The following is an 11994-nucleotide window of genomic DNA, read 5'->3' as shown; positions in this document are numbered from 1 at the left end:
GGGGTTTTGGGGGGCGCGCCCCACCCCCAGGGGCGCCCTCTCCCCCCCCCCCCTTCCCCCATCCCGGAGGGCAGGGGAAGGCTCTGTTCCATGCTGGGGGGGAACTCTTTCCCCCACTCCTCCTCCTCCCTCCGCACTTGCAGAGGGGAAGCCCTGCTCTGGACTCTAGGGAAGCAGGAGGCAGGGCTCCCTCCACTCCTGGCAGAGTGCAGGGACGTGCATATGAGGGAGCAGGGGAAGCAGCTGGATCCAGTGCAGGGCTTCTCCTATTGCGCATGCTGGAACTGCAGGCTCAGGGAGTAGAGCCCTGGAGATAAGGCAGGCTCCGCTCCCTCCCCTAGCGTAGTGCTGGCCAGAGCTGTGCCTGTGTTGCTGCCTGATGTTGCTGCCAGGCAGAGGGGCCTGCACGCCAGGGGGGGAGTGTGTGGGAAGCCTCACACTCGCTCACATCCCACGCACCCACACCCTGCCCAGCTGAGCTCCATGCTCCTGCTGCCCTTCCAGGGGGAGGCAAAGGAGGGGAAGAGTTCCCCCCAGCATGGAACAGGACCTCCCCCTGCCCCACTTACCCCTGTTTTGGGGCCAGGCAGCATCACATGAAGCACCCCCGCAGTGGTGGGGGGAAGGGGAGGAGGAGGAAGAGTCCCCATCCAGCACCTCACAGAGTCCCCCTCCCACCCTGGGAGGAGAGGGAGGGGGAAGAGTTCCCCCCCAGCATTGTACAGAGCCCCCCTCCCCCCCCTGCAGGACAACCAACACAGCATGGCCCTGTTAAGGTGAAGGGGGCAGGGAGAAGAGTTAATTCCTCCGTCCCTTCCCTGAAGCCATGGTTTGCGAGGTCCAGGGGCCACCGCTGCAGCCCCCTCCCCTCTTCTCTCCAGCCGACAGGCTGACCCTGGCTGTTTGCGGTGTGGGAAGAGAGGAAAGAAGTAAGAATTAATTCCCTCCCTGCCCATTTTGCCTTTACAATGCTGTGGTGGCTGGTGTCTGTGCCAGGGCTGGTCCCTGCTCTGGCTAGAGAGCAAAGCGGCAGGGTCAGCCCTGCGGCTCAAATAGAGACCCGCCCAGCCCATGCTGGGGGAGTCTGGTTTATCTTAAACCAGCAAGGGGTCTGAGACAGACATCGCATAAACCGGTTTGAGCCAAATCAGTTAAGTCTGATAAACTTGGTTGAATGTAGTATCTCAAACCGGTTTTGGCTATTTTGAAAATGGCTTATGTGCACCAAATGTCTGTTCTGTTACAGGTTTAAACCAGTTTCTGATCACTTAAACCGGTTTATGTGTAATGTCTGTCCCTAGCCATAGTGTGTGAAGATGGACTGGAGCATAATCCTGTTGCTCTACAAGCCCATTCATATAAATACTATAGTTTAGAATTGGCCAGAAGACCAAGAAGGAGGATGTAGTGTGGGAGAGGAGTTTGCAAGACAGTAAGTGATACAAACAGGTGCTTTGAGGAAGCTGATGTCAGTGGCATTAACTATGGTGACAAAAGAGGGAAGAATTAGGGGAGAAGCTGTGTCATGTCTGTTGGATATTAAGATATTTTGTGGATGGAAATGGCAGATGTGGGAGTATGCTTTAAAGGTGTTTTGGAGAGTTTTGGTATAGTAAGGAAACAGGAAAAGGAAAGATTGAAGCTTTCAATGAGGAGGGAGAGAAGAGAGACTATATGCTGGCTATGGGCAAGATAGACTGTCAGTAAGTATTTTTTTTTTTTTTGTAGCAGTAGGGTTGGAAATTTTTTGTCAGTGGTCCAGAAGGCAAGGATTTTTTTGTGATGTCTTTTATTGGATCTGTATAGTTGGGAGAGTAAGCTTCCAGGCATCCAATGCTCTTCCTCATGCATGGTCTTCTTCTACAAGGACATAAACTGATTTTTGTGGTATAGACAAAATACACATCAATTTTTGCTTCCTAATCTTAATTCACATAAATCCCAATAAATATTCTGTGAATAATCTTTTTCCTTTTTCCCTGCTGCTGTAACAATACCTTTGTTTAAATTGTCCAAAACAAACAAACAAACCAAACCACAAAATAAGCACAAAAAAAAGCAGTTTGGAACACTGTTATCAACTTTTCCTAGAAAAGTGAACTATGGAAAATGTCATGTTGTCATTATGCATTCCTGAATTCAGAAGAACATTCTGTAGCATGGAGGACATGTGAATACACATAAGAGTGTTTACTTTAGATGCCTTGCATCTCATTGCAGGCGCCATGTGATTTAGCAGTTGCCATGGTAACAATACTTTTTTTCATTTCATAACTTGCATAAATACTCCAATTTCATTTGTTATAATTGTTCCCTTATTTGAAGTTGTACACAATTCTGCTATGTAAAGAAAGCAAAACCTAGAGAAGAGAAGAGATGCTGGCACTTATTTTGTAAAAGGTTTCAGTGTGTACTTAATTAAGAAATAGATACTGCCTCTGGTTAAAACAAGAGAGAACTCCCTGAAATTAGGTTGATTCTAATTATTTTAAAGCTTATAACAAAAAATGGAAAGCATCATTGTATAGCATGATGGATTTGGTGTACTGTATGGTACTTTGTAATTTTAATTGTATTTTAATTACTTTATTATTATATTTGCCATAGTTTTCTTTGTTTTCCTTCACATCTTTATTTTCCTTCCAGGCTTTCTTTCTTTATTTTTTCTGGTTTTGTTACATGTGGCTGGCCACATGCTCACTTGTGAAATAGGGGTGAGAAATGACCAGTAATTGTTTGTGTGTGTGTGTACATGAGGACAGTGTGATGGAGAAGAAAATTCTGTACATACCTTTGTCTTCCTTTCATTAAGGTGATAAATCACTCATTGAAACTATAAGCATTTTTCCCATGTAAAAAGGCAGGATTAGGTCTCTAGGCAGTGGTGACCGAATCATTTCCCCCCCTAAAAGTTCCATTTTCAATTTCTTTGACAGACTTACTTCATGCTCTGTACCCCTCTCTGCTGAGGATGTTTATATTAGTGGCTTATCTATTTTTGAGTGTTTCATATGCATTAATTAATAGGAAAACATCAATAAAAAAGATTTCAGGGAGTTGTTGTAGGGAGTTAAATTTAGGAGCTGTAACCAAGAAAATGATATTTAGCATTACCAGTACTGTTCTTTAAAGAAATTATAATATCATATCTAGGTTTTTTTTAATTAAAATATTTCCTAGAACAACCATAGAAAATTACTTAAACCCCAATTTATGATTTCTACTGTTTGCACTTCAATTTAATTAGAAGTTGAAAAACCTGATTTTATTTTAAACATTAGATTAGCATTTGGTTAACATTTCCATTCACCTACACAACATTTTCACTCTTTCTGGTGGTGACTTCTATAATGTCTTTCCCACTAAATCTCAGTGCATTTGAGGTACATACTTATGGTGACAGTGGAGTGAGCCAGAGCTTTATATAGTATTTTCATTTTTAGAACTAAATGTTTCACAAGACCAGATTCTGATGTAGGCGTTTCAGTACACAGCAATCTTTAAAAATCAGCTGCTTGCCATGGGCAAAGATACTTGAAAAACAAATTGCTAGGGAGCAATCATTTTGATTGTCTACATTTGGAAACCTTAAAGTGTATATCCCCATTTACCACATTTATGTACTTTATTTACTTTCTACCAGAATGACTGGCAACAGTGAAAATGAAACTTGATTCACAATACCAAACTTTTTGCAGTTAAACCATACTTAAGCCATTGTTAAGATATCATTATTACTGTCATCACACTGGCTTCATTAACACATACCTTTCTCTGAGGTGAAGGTGGAAAAAAAGAAACGGTTGTGTGCACTTGCTTTAGAAGTTTGTTCAGTGTCCCAAATTATGTTGATAGGTAAGTAGGTAAACACATCTGGTAGCTTTCATCTTCCTATAAATATCCTCTGGGAGACCTTATGCCTCATTTAAGTGCTTTTTTAAATTGTGCATAGGGCTTTGTGTAGGATGCCTTTCCTAAGGTCAGGTTTACCCTACGTTAATAAATTAGACAAATTAAAGCCACTGTCATCTACAGCGGTTTCCATTCTTGTGTGAATGGTGGCTGTAGGCTGGGATAAAAGCCAGACTACTTCAGTATGGAATGCAGAATCATTATTTATCTGATTCCCCCGAAGCTCCGATCATTTCTGTAATTCCATTGTTTTACGATCTGTTTTGTATTTTCCTCTCAAGTATGCCCGTATATATGCGGTGAACAGTTGTCAGATTTCTTTTTCTATAAAGAGCCTCTCTAAATAGCATAAAATAATAATAAATTGTCTGAGACCCAGAGTATTTGAGGTAAAACTTCTAGTCTTTTCAAATTACTTTCCTCATCTCATACTCAGAATTATGTAGCCCCAGTTATCAGAGTAGTGTGTTTTCCTTGCTCTCTGTACTGAAAGCAGGGCCTGTTCCAAAGTCTCATGAAATCAGTGAGAGGCTTTTTATTCAATGGGTTTATATTGGACCCCTAGCCACTATGGGATCATCTAAAGTGGAATGAAGTTCTGTTCCCCAGAAAATTTTGCCTTTCCAAAAAGTTTTTCCTTCGGACTAGGGAAAAAAGGTGTAAGTGCAGTATTTTCCAAAAAGACAGAAACTTAATATTCATTCTGAATCTAGGTTCCTTGGTTCTGTGGCACTCTGCTTAGGAGGTGGGGCTTCTGGTCTTTCAGCAGCTCCAAGGCCAGATAGGCTGTACATGATAGCCTGGGGTCTGTGGCTAGCATCCTTCCATGTGAGCAGTGGGAGCCTGGCTTTTGTTGAAATTGGTGCATTCTGGAAGCATTCTGGGTTCAGTGAAGTGGAATTCTGAAATGGAAAAATGTTTCCATTGGCAATATCTTGACCAGCTTTACTCATCAGCACAGTAACTGAGTGAAGGGAAGAGCCAGTTTACAGAAGAATAAAGCAGCAGCCCCTTTGAATTTTAATCTATCCTACATATCTCATACTTTCATATCCCAGCACCGTAACAGAACTATATACCAGGCACTAGCTGATAAAGAACAGCTTAAACATTGCTCTAATTTCTGTTCTCCCTCTGCATGCAAAGATCAGCTTTTCCATCTTTTTAGTAAGGTTAAGAAGTAAGAATCTCCTTGGTTGTCCTTGCTAAAGTGGTAGCAAATTGTCAAGCTATCTGACTGAGCCTACTAATAACTTTTAAGTGCATGTGTGTGAAGGGAGACAGGAAGAAAATGCTTAGTCTCCTGTTTCCTTAAAAAGCTGTTATTCATCATCCAACAAAGAGTTGTTTGGTGTTAGCGTTGTGATACTAATTAATATAAGTGCATGGGTGGATCCAGGATTTTGGAAAGTGGGCTACAGGAACCTGTGCTCCACAAGTAGCTGACTTCCAGCCTCCCCCTCCCCACACCAGGTCAGGCAGACCGCACTACAGGAGCAACAGTAGGGGATATTTTTTTTAAGTTCCTCAAGCAGGTAAAAATCTCTTCCCCACCCACTTTCCCTTGGTACTCAGCAGCATTACCCCCTCCCCTGTCCATAGCTACTGCTGTCCTCAGATGTCCCAAGGAGAGCAGGCGGAGGGAGCTCAAGAGCTGCTCTGGCCCTGCTGCAGCCAGGTTGCATGTGAAGCCAAACTAGCCAGAGACAGCAGCAATGGGGAAGGAAAGGGGTTGTGCCACTGAGATCAGAGGGGAAGGGAGGAAGGATCCTGACTTGCTTTGGGGGCTTACAGAAAAGGTGTCCAGCTGCTGCTCCCCTGGTGTGGTCGACTGATAGGGGGATCAACTGACAGGGGGCCCTAAGGGGAACCACTGCATCCCCTCTGGATTCGCTCAGTATGAGTTTTTTTTTTTTTTAATTATTTTTTAGAATGCCTCTTCTCGTTACTAAGGGTCCCTCTCATTTATAGTCCAGGCTAGGAAAGTGCTTAAGCCTTGAGAGGTGGCTTTGTTGTCTTTCATTTACGGTGCCAAAGTGATGCTTGGAGCCCTGGATTCTGTTTATGACAGTGCTTGTCACTGACCTCCCGTGTCTCTCTCTTCTCTCTCCTTTTGTCTTTCTGGTCTATATGAACTCTAAAGGTCTGGGTAAATGAACAACCTACTATGAGATAAATGCAGAGGGAGGTTTATTATACATCAGCTGCTCTATAGCAGTTGCCAATACAGGCTGATACCCCACAGTAACTTAGTCCTCTTTTACTGATGTTCTGCAGAACCCTTATCGGACATATTTCCTCCTGGCACAACTAGTTTGCATGTGCCGCTTCTCCATGTTGGCAAATTTGTACAATAATCTCAGTAAAAGCAATGGGACTGCTTATGCTTAAAGCTTTTCACATGCATAAGCGTTTCCTGTACGAGGACCTAACAATACCATTCTGCTAACCTTTTTTAGATTGAGCAGTACTTTACTTCTGTGAGTAGTTCCAATGAGATGTCAGCCAGACTATTTCTTGAGTGTAATTAAGGATAGCATAAATGGTCCTATGCTCTGGGAGCATATGAAGAAGCCATTTGCCACATATAGGTTTGGAAGAATTCAATTTTTAAAATAATTTTGATGGCTAAAATTGATGTTTTATTTTTAAGCATTTGCTTAAATATTGATTTAAATTTTCAGGAGTATGCAAACTGGGGGTGTGTGGGGCAGACAATTTAATTTTTACAATATACTGTTAAAAGCTTTATAAAAATATAAAAAATAAATATGCATAAATCAATAAAGCATACCTGCTTTAAACATTCTGTTCATTCAGTTGTGCATTCATACTAGGCTTGATCTTTCCCTCTCACGGAGCGGAGTGTGGGGGCAGGGGCCAGGCTGGGCTCGGTGTGAGGTTTGGCACCCTGCCCCAAGCATGCAGGGGCCAGGCCAGGCTTGGCAGGAGTTTGGCGCCCAGTCCCCGGCTGGGACCTTGGCAGAGTTATTAGCTCAGTGGCTTCTGGTTTCCAGCTGCCAGCTGCCCTGCCCCACAGCAGTGAAACCCTGCAGCAGCATCTCCCCCATCCAGGTTTTGTCGCCAGCAACCAACATCCCCCTCCCAGCACAGCCCTCTCAGCGTGCTCCCCTGGTGCAGGACCCCAGCTCCTATAGTGGCTGCCTGAGCCACTGCCAAAGGAGCTGCCATGCGCAGTGGCCACCGTGTGTGTGTGTGAGAGAGAGAGAGAGAGAGAAATGCGCAGGCCCCCTATCCTGGATTTCCTTACCTAGTCCCAGATTTTTTTTCTTGCATCCCCTTCCTTAAAAAAAATATTGATTATTACTGATTGAACTATTTTTTTAGGTCTGAGTTTGAGGTTAAATGGACGTTTAGCAGTAAAAACTGAAATGTGCAAAGCTTAGCCATATATGACTGCTTAGGTGTGAAATCTCTTCCTTTATATGTGGTGTTGACCAACTCTATCTTGCCAGCATCATTCTTCTGGCCCTTCTACAAAGGTAACCTGTTATTAATGTGAAACTGTAATATGGGGATGATAACATCAGCAATTTTTGTAAAAGTGCTCATTGTGTCCATTATTTTATGGGGATTTTCAAGATCATTCTTGACAATAGAGTGTTTTGATATTTTTAGATAGGCATTTTTTAAATGTATTTGACCAGCATTTGCAGAAGTTGATGAATACTGGTATTTGTGATAATGAGGGCTTCATAAGCACAACATAGAGTTTGTGCAGTAGATTTGCCAGAGAGATACCTCAGCAAAAAACTAGTGTAGTTTTTGTTTTGATCTTTTGACTTAACTTTGAGAGCCCTGGTTAGTTGCACTATTTGAAATGTTTTATAGACTGGTCACCCGCCCCTAAGAATAGTTGAACTTCAAAACTATTTAATTGTATAAGCCAATTATATTTTAGTTTTTTATACAAGTAATTCTCTTTCACTGTGATCATGCATTAACCCCCCAGCACAGAAATATAATTGTCAATTTGTTATGGAAACAAAACTTTTACAGTATCACCCAAACATAGCAGTAGTATTTATATTATAGTATAAGAAGGAAAGAAGAAATGTCAGTTTTTTCTCTCCATTGGTGAATGCTGTTTTAAGATAAATTCTCTTATATAAATCACTTGGTATGATGGTGGTTTGGTAATATGTATCTTTACTTTTTTTGGTGTATAGGTGGGGCTGGCAGGGCCAATTATTCTTCAAGTTACACAGCACTTAACATTTAAAATCTGAAAATGTTTTGCCAAACTATATCTGTTTAGGCTACTATTTTTCATGCCAGACGTCTATCTAGGTCTAATCCTTTTTTAAAAAAAAACAAGAATAAGGAGAAATGTCTGTGAACGCTAAAGCATGCTTGTCTCCAGAACCTGGAATGGAACTCAGGATTCATGGATTTTATTATAGATGGAGCTTCTGTGGTGTTCAGTGGCCGTTGATACCCTGTGTTCTCAGCATATTTCCCCGAGTATGCCCTTTTCCTTATCTCTCAAGGGCATGCACTGGCACCAGCATCAAAAGATGCAAAGACAGAAATGATCAGCATTATCTGATTGTGTTGAGTCAGTTTTACCAAATAAAGCTGTGAAAACAAAATGTTCCTGTCCTCTTTGTATCCAAATGTGCGTATTTCTTTGTTGTTTCGTGTGATTTAGAAACAGATAGTTCGTAAAGGTTTGCTTTATTGCATATTGTCCAAAGAAGAGTTTTCCTTGCCCTTGCCTTTGCCTTTGCCTTCTCCTCTGCTCAGGAGAGAGGAAGCTGTGGACAGCCTCGATTTTTGAATGTGCCATTCAGTGAAGAGGATCTGTTTATTTATACTATCTCCCAATAGTATTTCTTATAGTTTCATAGTTTCTAGGGTTGGAAGGGATGGAGCAGATCATCGAGTCCGACCTCCTGCCATGGCAGGAAAGAGTACTGGGGTCAAACGACCCCAGCAAGGAGTACATCTAGTCTCCTCTTAAAGACCCCCAGGGTAGGAGCCAGCACCACTTCTCTTGGAAGTTGGTTCCAGATCCTAGCCACCCTGACAGTGAAGTACGGCCTCCTGAGGTCTAATCTGAATTTACCCTCTGCCAGCTTGTGACTGTTATTCCTGGTCACTCCTGGTAGTGCTTGGGGGAACAGGGACTTCCCCAATGCCTGCTGGTCCCCCCCCCCACTAGTTTGTAAACAGCCACTAGATCCCCCCTCAGCCTTCTCTTGTGGAGGCTGAACAGGTTCAGGTCCCGTAGCCTCTCCTCGTAGGGCCTGCCCTGCTGCCCCCTGATCTTATCCTCTTCCTTTTGAAATCAATGGTGAGGAATTTTCTCTGAAACTGGTCTCTTGCCTGATTATCGATTTGGATCTAGCCTCCCTTTAAAAAGCAGTTTCCTGAGCTGCTGAAGAAGGAGTGTTCTTTAATTGGAAAGTATATACTATAAATTACTTTGTAAATGGCAGTTAAATACACAAACTTGGCATGTTAGGAATGGGAGAAACACACCTATACTTTGCAGTTAATGTGGCATCCTGTCCCACAGAAGAATTATGAAAATATGAGTCAGTCAGTGCATTCAGTCTATCCTCCCTCCCCTAACTTGTGCTCTCATTTTCTAGAACTCGCTTTGTTTTTCCCCCCAAAATTTCCTTCCCCCAGTTATTCTCTCTTTGTTTCTTTCTTCACTTTTCAAAAACAAAAATGTATCTCTGATGTTTTCCTAACTGGTCATTAAGCCTCACATTCATGAAACTGTACATACTAATTAAAACCTCATAGGTATGCCTTCTGCTGTTCAGTGAAACCTAACACGAACATTGTGTTGCTGATGTCATTTGGTCCAGTGTTTCAGCACTAGTTGTGAACACTTGTCAGAAGTGGTCCTCTCTGCATGTTCCAAGGCCAAGATCGGTAGCACCTGGACAACAGGCCCTGTTTCTGGATTCCGTTTAATGATGGCAGTTACCCATAAGGGCAGTGGACCTCATTCTTGATGCTGTAGGAAGGGACCCATACTTGACAGAAAAGGCTTTTCAGGATCACTCCAGACCTCTTATATAGGAATGAATGAAAAAGTGATCTTTTTTCAAACAAATGGGTTGGGATGGTGGGTTGGAATGAGATCTAGATGCAAAACCAACTTCAGTATTGAGGAAGTGAGGAGCTCACCATGCATATCCATTTCTTTAAAAATGTTTAATTAAAAGCCAAAATTATCTTAGTGGGAAATAGCCTGGCTTGTGCCTTTCTCTGTCAGTATAAGATAGGACTGTTTCAGTGTCATGTCCATTGCTAAGAACACAGAAATCAAAATGAATATATGGACCACACTGAAAACTGCATTTCTTCAGTAATTTTCATTACTATTATTTGTATTCGAATATGCTTGAGTGCCAGTGATAACCAATGGGTTTGTATCCCTAGTTCTGTAAAGAGACCTACCTATGCAAGTTTGGACTAAGCAAGGTGTTTCAGTTGTTTTTACTTCCTCTAAACGTAAAACATATTTATGACACCCCAGGGCTTTTTTTCTGCTGAATATACAAGGTAATATTTTCCCACTCTTAGGATAACTCACAGTGAAGATAAATTGCTCATTTCAATACTAGAAAAAAAGATTCTAGGAGTGGAAACTTGTCTACAGTGTTGGTTAAAGAGCTGCCAAGTCAAATGGCTTTTATTGTTTGTTTAAAACTCCCTATGATAAGTAGCAGTTAAGGAATGATAATGTTAGATATGTGTACTGTGCTGGGATACAAAGAGATAATTAATGAAAACCTATAACAAGCATGAAGTATATTAGTCAGCATTTGGAAAGTGCTATACACACATGAACTAACCAGCCCTTACAATATCTGCCCAAGGAGTAAGAAATAAGGTGTTTTTTTTGGTTTTTACAGATAAAAGAATCTGGGGTAGTTATATGCCCAAGGCCATGCATTGACTGAGTCGGTGGTTGATCCAGATTGTAACTCAGGAGTCCTTTCACTCTCTGGTTATTCCCCTAGGGCAGGGGTAGGCAACTTTTTTTGGCTAGAGTGCTGAAAACCCCCACAATGCCTATCTTGGAAGGTGCTGGAGTGCCAGCATGCCAGAAAAACAAAATGAGGGCAGGTGGTACATGGCAGGATGCCCTGCTTGTGCCCCTTGCCCTCCACCCAAAGCCTGTGCCCCCCCAGCCCTGCTGCCCTGTGCCCCCCATCCAAAGCCCCTGCCCCCCAGTCCTGCACATGACCCTTACCTCCCATCCAAAGCCCTTGCCCCCCGCCCCTGCCCCCCAGCCCTACTGCCCTTGCACCCCACCCGCAGCCCGCGCTCTGTGGCTGTCAGCAGTTACTCAGAACTTGGGCCAGCAGCAAACATCTGCTGCCTCTCTGCCCCAGGCCCGGCCCTGGGCTCCGGGGAGGCAGCACATACTGATAATGCTCCCTGCTGTGCTGCCCTCACTTCTTCTGCAAAGCAGTGTTGGAACTCGGTGTGGCAGGGCACAGCGGGGGCAAAGAAAGCTGCCTGCTGCTCTGAGCTCCCTGCTGCCCTACCACACTTCCCCTGTAGGCAGGGGCAGCAGTGAGGAGCTCAACCCTGCACTGCTTCCCATGCTGCTCCCATGCACACAGGGGAAGTGTGGCAGGGCAGTGGGGAGCTGGGAGCAGGCAGCTTTCTCTGCCCCCTGCTGTGCTGGATTCCAACTTTGCAGAAGTGGTGAGGGCAGCACAGAAGGGAGCATGTGCTCCCTCCCCGGGGCCAGGTCTGGGGCTGGGAGGCAGCTGGGGCCGGGGCCAGGGTGGAGAGGCAGCAGGTGTTTGCAGCTGACCCAGGTTCTGGGTAGCTGCTGATAGCTCCGGGAAGGCAGCAGGTGCCTGCACTGTGCCTGTTGAGGCCAGGGAAGGGAGGCAGCAGCTGTTTGTAGCCTCCTGGCTTCAGCCAGGCCTGGCTCTAGGTAGCTGCTGGAGCCCAGGCTGCTCCCAGCAGGGCTTGCAACATCCCAGCTGCCTGCTGGGAGCAGCCTGGGCTCCTGGCTGGCAGCAGCTACCCAGAGCTGGGGCCGGCTGGAGCCAGGAGGCTACAAACAGCTGCTGCCTC

The 11994-nt window shown here is 44.0% G+C and overlaps 1 protein-coding gene across 1 annotated transcript in view; it reads left to right on the top strand.

Annotated features, from left to right (window-relative positions):
* RAPGEF5 (Rap guanine nucleotide exchange factor 5) overlaps positions 1 to 11994 on the top strand; it is a 267967-nt gene that overhangs the window by 124610 nt on the left and 131363 nt on the right. The window contains exon 9 of the mRNA XM_019508540.1: positions 2221 to 2247. Within this exon, the coding sequence (XP_019364085.1) occupies positions 2221 to 2247 (27 nt within the window). The remainder of the gene's footprint in view (positions 1 to 2220; positions 2248 to 11994) is intronic.

The sequence above is a fragment of the Gavialis gangeticus genome, unplaced genomic scaffold (assembly GCF_001723915.1).
Source record: "Gavialis gangeticus isolate Ggan-Ray unplaced genomic scaffold, GavGan_comp1, whole genome shotgun sequence".
Taxonomy (NCBI): domain Eukaryota; kingdom Metazoa; phylum Chordata; order Crocodylia; family Gavialidae; genus Gavialis; species Gavialis gangeticus.
Note: the sequence above shows the minus strand (reverse complement) of the source record. Positions and strands in the feature narration are given on the sequence as shown.